Source organism: Haematobia irritans, chromosome 3 (assembly GCF_050003625.1).
Source record: "Haematobia irritans isolate KBUSLIRL chromosome 3, ASM5000362v1, whole genome shotgun sequence".
Lineage (NCBI taxonomy): Eukaryota > Metazoa > Arthropoda > Insecta > Diptera > Muscidae > Haematobia > Haematobia irritans.
This window is the reverse complement of record NC_134399.1, coordinates 108018780-108033723: the sequence shown is the minus strand read 5'-3', so window position 1 is coordinate 108033723 and position 14944 is coordinate 108018780. Positions and strand designations below refer to the sequence as shown.

At 36.0% G+C, this 14944-nt stretch overlaps 1 protein-coding gene across 1 annotated transcript; it reads right to left on the bottom strand.

Moving 5' to 3' along the window:
• Window positions 1-13141: 13141 nt before the first annotated feature.
• Window positions 13142-13896, bottom strand: LOC142229680 (uncharacterized). The gene has a single exon (XM_075300262.1). It carries the CDS (start codon window positions 13883-13885, stop codon window positions 13232-13234), a length of 654 nt encoding a protein of 217 aa, XP_075156377.1. The 5' UTR covers window positions 13886-13896; the 3' UTR covers window positions 13142-13231.
• Between the last annotated feature and the right edge of the window lie 1048 nt (window positions 13897-14944).

The following is a 14944-nucleotide window of genomic DNA, read 5'->3' as shown; positions in this document are numbered from 1 at the left end:
CATGCAAAAATTGGCCCACATCGGTCCATAATTATATATAGACCCCAATTAAACCGGTCCCCCGATTTGGATTGCTGAGCCTCTAAGAGAAGCACATTTCATCCGATTCGGTTGAAATTTGGAACATGGTGTTAGTATATGGTCTCTAACAACCGTGCCAGAATTGGTCCATATCGGTCCATAATTATATATAGCCCCCATAAAGGGTGACACGGTCAAAATTTGGTCAATATAAACTTGACGTATTTCTTTCAATTTTGCATTTAAAAAACCTGAACACCCCTCATTTTGAAGATGTGTGTGTGTAGAATGTTGCTCCTATTTTGATTTTGGAATTCACTCTTCAGTTGTCAAAATGCCGTCCAAGCAAGAAGAGCAAAATTTTGCTAGCGCATCGCGAAAATCCGAGCTACTCGCACGCAAAGCTGGCAAAATCGCTAAAAGTTGCCAAAACAACCGTTACAAATGTAATTAAAGTGTTTGGGGAACGTTTGTCGATAGCCAGGAAGTCTGGATCGGGGGAAATCGAAAACCGGAAGCCGCTGAGACGACAAAGAGAGTTGCCGGTAGTTTCAAGCGAAACCCTAACCTCTCTATCCGAGATGCCGCAAATAAGCTGGGTGTATCGTCTACAACCGTGCATCGAGCCAAAAAACGAGCCGGACTATCGACTTCAAGAAGGTAGTGACTCCAAATCGCGATGATAAACAAAATACGACGGCCAAAGCGCGATCCCGGAGGCTGTACACGACGATGCTGACGAAGATTGACTGCGAAGTAATGGACGACGAAACCTTCATCAAAGCCGACTACAAGCAGCTTCCGGGACAGGAGTTTTATACGGCAAAAGGAAGGGGAAAGGTAGCAGATATTTTCAAGCACATAAAACTCTCAAAGTTCGCAAAGAAATATCTGGTTTGGCAAGCCATCTGTACCTGTGGCTTGAAAAGCAGCATTTTCATAGCTTCCGGGACTGTCAACCAAGAAATTTACGTGAAAGAGTATTTGAATAAACGTCTGCTGCCTTTCCTGAAGAAACACGGTTGTTCCGTACTGTTTTGGCCGGATTTGGCATCTTGCCATTACGGTAAAAAGGCCATGGAGTGGTACGCCGCCAACAACGTGCAGGTGGTTCCCAAGGACAAGAACCCTCCCAACACGCCAGAGCTGCGCCCAATTGAGAAATACTGGGCTATTGTCAAGCGGAACCTAAAGAAGACAAAACAAGTATAGTAAGTTCGGCCAGGCCGAAGCTTATGTACCCTCCATCATGGATTGCGTAGAAACTTCATCTATACACTGCCATCCACAATCGAATTACTTAAGTTGCGGTAACGCTTGCCGAAGGCAAGGTATCTTAAAACCTCCTAACACCATCTTCTAAATTGTATGTAAGTCCATACGTGGTATATATTAAATCAAAAAAGATCGATCCAATACGTATATAATTCAGTTTGACAAAGTAGACATACAATTTTGACAAAATTTTCTACAGAAATAAAATTTTAACAAAATTTTCTATAGAAATAAAATTTTCACAAAATTTTCTATAGAAATAAAAATTGTGACAAAATTTTGTATAGAAAGAAAATTTTGACAAAAATTTCTACAGAAATAAAATTTTAACAAAATTTTCTAGAGAAATAAACTTTTGACAAAATTTTCTATAGAAATAAAATCTTGGTAGATTATTTTTGGCTCGAGTGGCAACCATGATTATGAACCGAATAAAATTTGAACAAAATTTGCTATAGAAATAAAATTTTGACAAAATTTTCTATAGAAATAAAATTTTGACAATGATGAAAATTTTATTATGAACCGAATAAAATTTTAACAAAATTTTCTCTAGAAATAAAATTTTGACAAAATTTTCTATAGAAATAAAATTTTGACAAAATTTTCTATAGAAATAAAATTTTGACAAAATTTTCTATAGAAATAAAATTTTGGTACATTATTTTTGGCTCTGGTGGCAAACAGGATTATGAACCGATATGGACCAATTTTTGTGTGATTGGACCAATTTTGGTATGGTTGTTAGCGTTTATATACTAACACCACGTGCCTAATTTGAACCGGATCGGATGAATTTTGCTCCTCCAAGAGGCTCCGGAGGTCAAATCTGGAGAATGTTTTATATGGGGCTATATATAATTATGGACCGATATGGGCCAATTCTGGCACGATCATATACTAACACCACGTTCCAAATTACAACCGGATTGGATGAAATTTGCTTCTCTTGGAAACTTCGCAAGACAAATCTGGGGATCGGTTTATATGGGGGCTATATATAATTATGGACCGATGTGGACCAATTTTTGCATGGTTGTTAGAGACCATATACCACCACCATGTACCAAATTTCAGCCGGATCGGATGAAATATGCTTCTGTTAGAGGCTCCACAAGCCAAATCTGAGGGTCCCCTTATATGGGGGCTATACGTAAAAGTGAACCGATATGGCCCATTTTCAATACCAACCGACCTACATCGATAACAACTACTTGTGCCAAGTTTCAAGTCGATAGCTTGTTTCGTTCGGAAGTTAGCGTGATTTCAACAGACGGAAGGACGGACGGACGGACGGACATGCTTAGATCGACTCAGAATTTCACCACGACCCAGAATATATATACTTTATGGGGTCTTAGAACAATATTTCGATGTGTTACAAACGGAATGACAAAGTTAATATACCCCCATCCTATGATGGAGGGTATAAAAACTGCTAAGGACGAGCAGCAGTTCAAGGCAAACTGGCTTTCTGCGGCGAAGAAGGTGGACAAGGTGGCTGTACAAATCTGATGGCAGGTGTCAAGATTGAGGCCCGGCAATTCGGATTTCGGTCATATCGGTCTATAGTTATATATAGCCGATCTCCAATCCCACAAAAATTGGTCCATATCGGTTCATAATCATGGTTGCCACTCGAGCCAAATATAATCTACCAAAATTTTATTTCTATAGAAAATTTTATTTTAATAGAATATTTTGTCAAAATTTTATTTCTATAGAAAATTTTGTCAGAATTTCATTTCTATAGAAAATTTTGTGAAAATTTTATTTCTATGGAAAATTTTGTCAAACTGAATAATATACGTATTTAATCGATCTTTTTGATTTAATATAGACCACGTATGGACTTACATACAATTTAGAACACGGTGTTAGGAGGTTTTAAGATACCTTGCCATCGGCAAGCGCTACCGCAACTTAAGTAATTTGTTTGTGGATGACAGTGTTTAGAAGAAGTTTCTACGCAATCCATGGTGGAGGGTACATAAGCTTCAGCCTGGCCGAACTTACGGCCCTATATACTTCTTATTTCTGGGAAAGTGTATTGAAATATTAATTCAATGCATTTCCTAACAAAGGTTAATAAAATACTATGATATGAATTGCTCTAATCATTATGGCGTCGAATTTGGATACACGTAGCTATTTCCAAAATGATGAAGGCCGCTTTGTCTCTAATTGCTAATCAATCAATATTCAAATTGTTATAAAAAGAGAATGTTTACTTCACCTGCAAACAGTTGCATTAATATACCTTTCATCAACATGAGAGCTATTTACGTGATTTTCATTATATTGGCCCTATACTTGGTGGCAGTGAAAGCAAACGATATTTATGGAGGAATTTACTCGTCAGACGATATTCCATGCGTCAAGGAAAGCTGTTATGAATATGAACCGGAATATGAAATACCCGACGAAAAAGACAGACCTCCATGCCCTTGCAATGTTGGTTCTGATTACCATTATGTACCTTGAGGATATGGTTAAGGCCCGGTGAAATACAAATTTAAAACAAATATTATTTACTTAATTCTGCCATGTATATTTTATATTTACATAAAGAATAAATTAAAAAAAAATTGGATGTTTTTTTGAATATTTTTGTAATTGGCATGTTTTAACGCAAGTATTCTCCAAAACTCCATGTTGATGTTTTATTATTTATCATATAAAAACAAACATTGTGTTATCAGTTCAGTCATAAATCGAAATTCTGCACATTTTATGATCAAATCTAGTGGATGTAAGTATATATTATTTTAAAATGTTCATACAAACATACACAGTGGGGAGCAAAACTGAGTGCATGTTTTCACTTTTTGCAATATTTATTAAATAGAAAATGTATAATTATGGCCCCAAAGATTAGACCGTTGATGACTGGAAATAAGCTATATGACATTATGAAACAAAAATAAACTAGAACCGATGCAAAAGAACATTACTGGTAACGGCCTCGGAATATTACTGGTAACGGCCTCGGAATATTACTGGTAACGACCTTGAAATAATAAAGTCTCCAAAAACACCACGCCAAGCTAACCGTTAATAATGGAGGGGAAAACTTCATGGTCTAGAGATGAGGGCACACTTGGCCGATGGATAAAATTGAAGAAATCATAGAAAAGGGGACTCCTTTGATATTTTGCAATCAAATTTGTCTAAGTGTGTGGAGGTTTTTGCCTACCTTGAGGAGCAAGTTGTTTTTCAACAAGACAGCGAACCCAAGCATACTTACAAAATAGTAATGAAATGATAGTTGGAACAAAGTTGTCGAATGCTCGATCCCATTCCCATTAAGGATTTATGGTCTCTGGTTAAAAGGCGCTGGGATTACACCAAAGACCACTAAAAATAGCGATGAGACAAGTTCAGCTCAATTACTCGGATATTCCAAAGGAAATAATAGAAAACTTTGTAAAAAAGTATGTCAAGACGAGTTAAAACCGTACTTAAAAATAAAGGACTATAGGCTAAATATTAAAATATTTGATTTTAATGTATTATTCATAAAGAGAACAAGTATATACGGCCGTAAGATCGGCCAGGCCGAAACTTATGTACACGCAAAAAAATAATTCTTTCCTCCCAAACGAAATTTTAGACAAAAAAAAGTTCGCTTCTCATTTGCTTTTCGTTGAAAGGAAGTGTATTTGGAAGAAAAGTATATACTTTTTGTGATAAACGTTTATTGTTTTCCAGGATGTAAAAACAATTTCATAAAGACTATTTCAAAAAAAATTTTTTCTAGCTAATTCCATTTTCCCTCACATCTTTCTCTCTTCCACGAAGTTTTTTAGTTATTAGCACCTTTTTCTGTAATACAAACAATGTAGAAGAAATTATACGATTTTATATATTTAATTTTTTTTTTACCTTTCGCCTGAACGGAGAATCGAACCACGGACCATGCAATTAGTAAGCCAACACACTATCCACTGAGCTATATAGCCGTATAAGTTATATTTATATAGCATAGCTTGCGGCGCCCACGAGGCGATTAAACAAAGTTTATTTAACAGAAAAATACATTTAGTTGGGCACCGTGGAGCAGTGGTTGCTACGTCCGCCTTGCATGCCAAGGGTCGTGGGTTCGATCCCTGCTTCGACCAAAGTTTTTTTTTTTCATATATTCCAGGTATGGTCGGAAGATTCCGAAAAAAATGTTCAACATTACATTCTACTATATTAAATTTTTACTGTGAACTGTAAAATGTGTCTTATTAAAGACCTAGACCCAGAAAAGAACAGTGTTTGATATAAACGAAATTTTGACAAAATGTTCTATAGAAATAAAATGTTGACAAAACTTTCTACAGGAATAAAGTTTACCACACATTGTTAAAGATCAAGCCTTGCCGGCTTTTAAAAATTATTACAAATTGTGTTGAGTGAAAATGTCCCACATTGTGGCCCGCTAAATATTAGAAAAACCCTACATATAGGGAATTTCCCCTACTTCTAGCAATACTGGCTGTGTTGATATTGCGCCTACGGAGCTAGTATGCCACAAATATTGAGCCCATTATTAAAAAAGAGAAAATCGTTAAATTAGTGTGGGTAATAAATACAAATTTTAAAAAATCGAGCAATATTCTTATGTAAGAGCTACAAGTACGTATAAGTACGATCGGCTAGTACATCAACATTTGAAATTTGAGTAACATTGGTTAATAAATAAGAGTACTATGGCCAAATTTGGGAAAATCGAGCGATGCATATATATGGAAGCTATATCTAAATCTGAACCAATTTGCATAATATTTTGCGGGTTTGATTAATACTACAAAAGGTTACCTTGTACAAGATTTGAGTAAGATCAGTTACGAAATGAGGCCTGTATGGTCAAACATAAGGTTATAAGGGCGAATTTTTCAAAATCGGGCGATACATATATGGGAGCTATATCTAAATTTCAACCGATTTCGATGAAATTTTGCACATATAGGTAGTACTATAAAGGACTGGATCTAGCCAACTTTTAGTAAGATCGGTTAATAAATAAGGGTTCTATGGCCAAATTTGGGAAAATCGGGCTATACATATATATGGGAGCTATATCTAAATCTGAACCGATTTCGATGATTTTTTGCACATATAGTTAGTGCTAAAGAAGACTACATTTAGCCAAATTTGGGTAAGATCGGTTGATAAATAAGGGTTTTATGGCCAAATTTAGAAAAATCGGGCGGTACATATATATGGGAGCTATAGCTAAATCTGAACCGATTTCGATAATTTTTTGCACATATAGTTAGTACTATAGAAGATTATATTTAGCCAACTTTGAGTAAGATCGGTTGCTAAATAAAGGTTTTGTGGCCAAATTTGGGAAAATCGGGCGATACATATATATGAGAGCTATATCTAAATCTGAACCGATTTGGATGAAATTTTTGCAGACTTGAAGGGCGATGGAAAAGATTACCTTTTGCCAAATTTGGTGACGATCTGTTAGAAAAAACGCGCAACGTGACCCCATTTGTCGAAATCGGGCGATACATATATATGGGAGCTATATCTAAATTTGATCCGATTTCTTCCAAATTCAATAGCGTTCGTCCTTGTGTCCACAAAACTCCCTGTACCAAATTTCATCAAAATCGGTTAATAATTGCGACCGGAATCCAGTGAACAACAAATACATGGACAGACGGACGGACACCAAGCGCTAGATCGACTCAGGAGGTGATTCTGAGTCGATCGGTATATATTTTATGGGGTCTAAAATCAATATTTCTGGTAGGCACATTTTTTGGCCGATCAAACTTATTATACCCTGACCACTATGTGGTTTAGGGTATAAAAATAAACATTTTGAAACAAACGATTTTTTTGGTGATAAAAGTGTATACTTTTCGAAGCAATTCAAAAAACTCTAACAAAAGAAAAACGTTTTCGGTACACGTTTTCCAAATGATTTTTTTTTCTTTGCGTGTACCCTCCACCATGGATTGCGTAGAAACTTCTACTGAGGACTGTCATCCACAATCGAATTACTTGGGTTGCGGTAACACTTGCCGATGGCAAAGCATCTTAAAACTTCCTAACACCATAATATATACCACATATGTTAGTCCATACGTGGTATATATTAAACTAAAAAAGGCCGATTAAATACGTATATCATTATGTTTAAAGTTTCTATAGAAATAAAATTTTGACAACATTTTCTATAGAATTAAAATTTGGAAAACATTTTCTATAGAAATAAAATTTTAACTAAATTTTCTATAGAAATAAAATTTTGACAAAATTTTCTATAGAAATAAAATTGCATAGAAACTTTTACTACAGACTGTCATCTACAATCGAATTACTTGGGTTGCGGTAACACTTGCCGATGGCAAGGTATCTTAAAAAATCCTTAACACCGTCTTCTAAATTGAAAGTTAGTCCATACGGGGGATATATTAAACAAGTAAGTAAAGTCTAAAGTCGGGCGGCGCCGACTATATTATACCCTTCACCACTATGTAGACCAACATTGGTGTTACCATCTCAACTACTTCAGATTTGCTGGGAGCTATATAATGGTTTGCATTTCCAGATACAAATAATTATAATGGAGACAATTTTTTGTACTTCTACAAAATCTCTAGAATTAAAATTGAAATCGGCTAACGCCCTGGAATGAAACACAATGTTAATAAAAAAATATGAAAAATATGAAGCGAGAGAAATTTTGAGGCAATTGTACAAAAGAGCATTTGCGATTTATCAGGCGATAAATTTTTGCTTCTCAGCAGTGACGATTTTACAAGGATATTGGTTAGATCTTGCCAAAATATGTGGTCAAGTGTGGGTTGTGATATATTATTTGGTCAAGTCGGGCGACTTGGAGCCTCATTTAAAATTCAACCGTTCACAATGGACTGAATAGTCTAAGTGAGCCTGAATCTTAATCGGGCTGCCACTTTAACCTAACTTTAACCTTCTGTGGAAAGTCTGACATTGCAGTGTGTAGGATATTGCTAAGATATGGGGAAATTATTACAGAATTTTGTGTGTGGGAATTTTGGCCATATTTGTATAAACCGGAAAAACGAATATATGGAGGCTTTATCTAATTCTGAACCAAATTAGATTAAACTTGGCACACTTAAATATCATATTAAATATATTCTCCGTGGAAACTAAGCAGTCAATTGGAGGAAAATCCCATTGAAAATGGGTCTAAAATATGAAATATAACGGGAGCTATATATAATCTGAACCGATTTCGACTAAATTTGACATGCATAGTTAGAATAATAATTCTGTTATCTCTGCAAAATTTCACGTAAATGGGAGTTTAACTTTGGCCCCCGTAGTCATTTGAGTCTAAATCGGGCGAAAGATATATATGGGAGCTATATCTAAATCTGAACCGATTTCAACCAAATTTGGCACACTTACCGATACTGTTAAACGTACTCCTTGTGCAAAATTTGAACCAAATCACGGCAAAACTCTGTCTTTTGAGACCATATAAGTTCAAATCGGACGAAAGATATATATGGGAGCTATATCTAAATTTGAACCGATTTCAACCAAATTTGGTACACTTATCGATACTATTAAACGTACTCCTTGTGCAAATTTTGAACTAAATCGCGGCAAAACTCTGGCTTTTGAGGCCATATAAGTGCATATCGAACGCTATATCAAAATCTGAACCGATTTCAATCAAATTTACCAAGCATTGGTAGAATGTCAGTTCTACTCTTTATGCAAAATTTCACGAAATTCGGTAGTAACCTTTGGCCTCTGTGGTCATATGAGTCTAAATCGGACGAAAGATATATATGGGAGCTATATCTAAATCTGAACCGATTTAGCTGATATTTTGCAAGTTTTTCGAGACTCATAAAATATTCGGATGTACTGAATTTGAAGAACATCGGTTGATAAATACGCCAATTATGACCAGATCGGGGATAAATATATATATGGCAGCTATATCTAAATCTGAACCGGTTTTTCAAAAATCAATAGCGATTGTCTTTGTTCCAAAAAACGACCCTATGCCAAATTTGAGGACGATCGGACTTAAACTGCGACCTGTACTTTGAGCACAAAAATACATGAACAGACAGACAGACGGACGGACAGACAGACAGCCAGACAGACAGACAGACGGACATCGCTAAATCGACTCAGAATTTAATTCTAAGACGATCGGTATACTAAACGATTGGTCTCAGACTTTTCCTTCTTGGCGCACAAACTTATTATAACCTGTACCACAGTAGTGGTGAAGGGTATAAAAAGGGTAGATTAAATACGTATATAATTCAGTTCGACAAAATTTTCTATAGAAATAAAATTTTGACAAAATTATCTATAGAAATAAAACTTTTTCAAAATTTTCTATAGAAATAAAATTTTGACAAAATTATCTATAGAAATAAAATTTTGATAAAATTTTCTATAGAAATACAATTTTGACAAAATTTTCTATAGAAATAAAATTTTGACAAAATTTTCTACAGAAATAAAATTTTGACAAAACTTTCTATAGTACTAACATTTTGACAAAATTTTTAATAGAAATAAAATTTTGGTAGATTAGTTTTGGCGACATGGACCAATTTTTGTGTGATTGGCCATTGGCTATATATAACTATAGACCGACATGGACCAATTTTTGCATGGCTCTTAGCGGCCATATACTAGCGCAATGTACCAATTTTCAACCGAATCGGACAAATTTTGCTCCTCCAAGAGGTTCCGGAGGTCAAATCTGGGGATCGATTTATATGGGGGCTATATATAATTATGGACCAATATGGACCAATTTTTGCACGGTTGTTATAGACCATATACTAACACCACATACCAAATTTCAACCAGATCGGATGAATTTTGCCTCCAAGAGGATCTCCAAACCAAATCTGGGGTCGGTTTATATGGGGGCTATACGTAAAAGTGGTCCGATATGGCCCATATGCAATACCATCCGACCTACATCTACAACAACTACTTATGCCAAGTTTCAAGTCGATAGCTTGTTTCGTTCGGAAGTTAGCGTGATTTCAACAGACGGACGGACGGACATGCTTAGATCGATTCAGAATTTCACCACGACCCAGAATATATATATATATACTTTATGGGGTCTTAGAGCAATATTTCGATGTGTTACAAACGGAATGACAAAGTTAATATACACCCTATCCTATGGTGGAGGGTATAAAAATAAAAAATTTTAAATGGCTTACTCATCCGAGTTTGATTAAAAAGTTAATTGTATCAATGCATGTTTTAATTGAAATTTTAAAAATTTCCAATCGTTGACTTCATAGACTTAACGTTTCTAGTTTGCACCACCGTGGTACAATGGTTAGCATGCCCAAGATATAGACACATGGTGTCTTTGGCAATAATGCTCAGAGTGGGTCCCTGAGTCGATATAGCCATGTCCGTCTGTCCGTCCGTCCGTCTGTCTGTGAACACATTTTTGTGATCAAAGTCTAGGTTGCAATTTAAGTCCAATCGTCTTCAAATTTGACACATGTTCCTAATTTGGGTCACAATAGAACCCAATTGATTTTGGAAGAAATCGGTTTAGATTTAGATATAGCTATATATATCTTTCGCCCGATATGCACTAATATGGACCCAGCAGCCAGAGTTTTATACCGATTTGCTTGAAATTTTGTACAAACATAACACTTAGTCTAGTCAAGTGTGCAAAATTAGATTGAAATCGGTTCAGATTTAGATATAGCTCCCATATATCTTTCGCCCGATATGCACTTATATGACCCCAGAAGCCAGTTTTTTGCCGGATTTGGTTGAAATTTTGCATTAGGTTAGGTTAGGTTATGTGGCAGCCCGATGTATTAGGCACACTTAGACTATTCAGTCCATTGTGATACCACAGTGGTGAACTTCTCTCTTATCACTGAGTGCTGCACGATTCCATGTTAAGCTCAATGACAAGGGACCTCCTTTTTATAGCCGAGTCCGAACGGCGTTCCACATTCCAGTGAAACCGCTTAGAGAAGCTTTGAAACCCTCGGAAATGTCACCAGCATCACTGAGGTGGGATAATCCACCGCTGAAAAACTTTTTGGTGTTCGGTCGTAGTAGGAATCGAACCCACGACCTTGTGTATGCAAGGCGGGCATGCTAACCATAGCACCACGGTGGCTCCCATTAGGAGTACAATTAGTAGTATAGTCAAGTGTGCAAAATTTGATTGAAATCGGTTCAGATTTAGCTCCCATATATATTTTTTGACCGATATGGACTAATATGCTCCTAAAAGCCAGAGTTTTGGCCCAATTTGGTTGAAATTTTTGCACAGGGAGTAGATTTAGCATTATAGCTATGCGTCCCAAATTTGGTTGAAATCGATTGAGATTTAGATATAGCTCCCATATATATCTTTCGCCCGATATGGGCTTATATGGCCCCAGAAGCTAGATTTTTGGCCTAATTTGGTTGAAATTTTGCACAAGGAGTACAATTGGTAGTATATTCATGTGTGCCAAATTTGATTGAAATCGGTTCAGATTTAGATATAGCTTCCATATATATTTTTCGCACGATATGGACTAATATGGTTCTAATAGCCAGAGTTTTGGCCCAATTTGGTTGAAATTTTGCACAGGAAGTAGATTTGGCATTGTAGCTATGCGTGCCAAATTTGGTTGAAATCGATTCAGATTTAGATATAGCTCCCATATATATCTTTCGCCCGATATGCACTTATATGGACCCAGAAGCCAGACTTTTATCCCGATTAGCTTGAAATTTTGCACAAGGAGTACAATTGGTAGTATAGTCATGTGTGCCAAATTTGATTGAAATCGGTTCAGATTTAGATATAGCTTCCATATATATTTTTTTCCGGATATGGACTTATATGGCCCCAGAAGCCAGAGTTTTGGCCCAATTTGGTTGAAATTTTGCACTAGGAGTACAATTAGTAATATAGTCATGTGTGCCTATATTCAGATTTAGATATAGCTCCCATATATATTTTTTCTGATTTCGACAAAAATGGTCAAAATACCAACATTTTCCTTGTTAAATCGCCACTGCTTAGTCGAAAAGTTGTAAAAATGACTCTAATTTTCCTAAACTTCTAATACATATATATCGAGCGTTAAATCATAAATAAACTTTTGCGAAGTTTCCTTAAAATTGCTTTAGATTTAAATGTTTCCCATATTTATACCCTGCCCTACACTGTGTTCCACTCTAGTGCATTAGCCAACTTAAATTTGGAGTCTATAGATTTTGTAAAAGTCTATCAAATTCTGTCCAAATCGAGTGATATTTAAATGTATGTATTTGGGACAAACCTTTATATATAGCACCCAACACATTTGACGGATGTGATATGGTATCGAAAATTTAGATCTACAAAGTGGTGCAGGGTATAATATAGTTGGCCCGCCCGACTTTAAACTTTTCCTTAACTCGAAAATCTCGGCAAGTCCCACATTTAGATGACTGAACAGGTCAATATTCACTAAATATGGTGTACCTGATATCAGGTAACATCAAACCTAATGAGCGGAAACTAGGGCAACTAGAATCTCTAACAGCAGGTCTCTAACTGCCATCAACCTCATACTGAACGAGAAGACTATTAGGATGTCGAATGACCGATGGGAAAAATCCAATGGATGCAAAAGCTCCAAGAATATGCTCGTACTAGATGTGCTAATGTTCTAAAAACTTCAGATATTATCCCGGTTACTATAATGGTTTCGGGTCGATGGATTTTGGAAGACGGTTGTGATGAAGTACAATGACTTCTTCTATCAAATATACACATCGTTTCCATTGAATCTATTAAATTCCAAATGGGCAATATATGACACATTGGACACACATATTACTTGCAATTATGTTCTTTATTTAAAAATAAAACATAAAGTTGGTTTAAATCCCTACTTTAAAGGGGACAGATTTTACGTAAACCTCTTTAGTTATTTGAAATGCAAGCATCGATGGTGGCATGGATATTGTCCAATTCCAAAACAGCAACTTCGGCAGCGGTGTGGGTGCAAACATCGGCATCGGAGACAACAGCAGGAAGACGTTCACTGGTGCTCTTACGGATGGTCTTGATCGATTTGCGGGCATTGTTCATGTACAAAGTAGCCTTAATGGTCAAACGAGCATAGCAAGAGTTCTTCAAGACGCTATTTTTATAATTGCGGCATTTGTTGTAGGTGGAGAGAACATCATAGCCATCGAATACCAATTGTTGGGTAGCTTCACTGATGTCGCTCATAATTTGGGCAGAGGACTTGGCAGCAACAACACCGCATACACCCATATCACGGTGCATGGCATCAACGGTGGCAGTAACTTTCTCGTCTTGGGCGGCAACACAGACATCACTTTCTTCACGGCGGGCTTCAATGCTTTCGACGACCTCCTCAACCTGATGCAAAGGATCCAAAACAATGTCCTCAACGGAATGTTGCAAAGCTACAGCGGCATCCTTGGCGATTTGGCCCATTTCGGCTAAAATGTCATCGACCATGCCTTCATAGTTGATGGCGGCATTGTCAATGGTACCAGCCTGGGCGGCTACCAAGAATAAGGCAAAAATAGCGAAGAAGGTTTTCATATTGATTTTGAAGTGAGTGAACTGATGATATGCCAAGAAGTTCTCCACTATTTATACCACTTTCACTTTATGGCAAAATATATCAGCCAGAAACATAATCATAAAAGTCTGTGATTATGTTTCCCTTTAATCGCAGTTATTATTGTTAACCCTTATGTGTATTTCAAACTTTAATACTTGGTCACATAAAAACAATATTATCAATCACAAAAATAAGTGTAAATATTTTTCGACAAATTTAAAAAAAAATTTATTAGACATAATTAATTTTTTTCGCTTGATAAAGAAAATTTGTAGTTTCAAGGAAAAAATTGGAGTTCAAGATTGCAAGAATGTCTTGAGAGCCATACAATGTTCGCGATGGGCTCATTATTAGAGAAAAGGAAATTCCCTCTAAACATAATAATTCCATTAACTAAAATAAAGTTAATATGGCTTTAGTAAAATAGGGGGTTCTCATTCTTTTAAGTACGACAGATCAAGAAGAGACTTGGGTAAATTGCTTCATGGTATTCTTGCAGAATGGAATACCAAACGAAGTAAACTCAAAATATAAATGAGATGTTTATAATTTCACAAATAACTTTTAAAATTATATTTATAAACTTTGTACAGATTATCAAAAGGTGAAAAACCCTTGCGAAGTTTCAGACAGTACTTCGGAGTTACTCTCCGAAAAGTAAAGAAAAGAACATTAGAACGGTTGTTCAAAATGGTGTCTCCGAAAACTCTAGAAGGAACAGAAACCAATATACCGAAGAGGGCGCATCAGGATCTTGTTATAGATACCTCAACTTTTCAAACTCCAAAGAGCAACAGAAATACGTCGAGCCCAGGCGAAGAAGAGTGTTGAGAATATTTTATCTATCTCTCTTGTCCTCAAATTGGGATGCTTTCGTCCCTAAAAATCCACAATTTAAATTAAAATTCCTCACAAAAATCCGCAATAATTGTTTGACAAGTTAAAAAACAAAAAAACGAAATAATAATAATGAAATAGGCTCTGCTGGAGAAAAATCAGAAATAATTAAACAATTAAAAAAAAAATGTCATCCATCT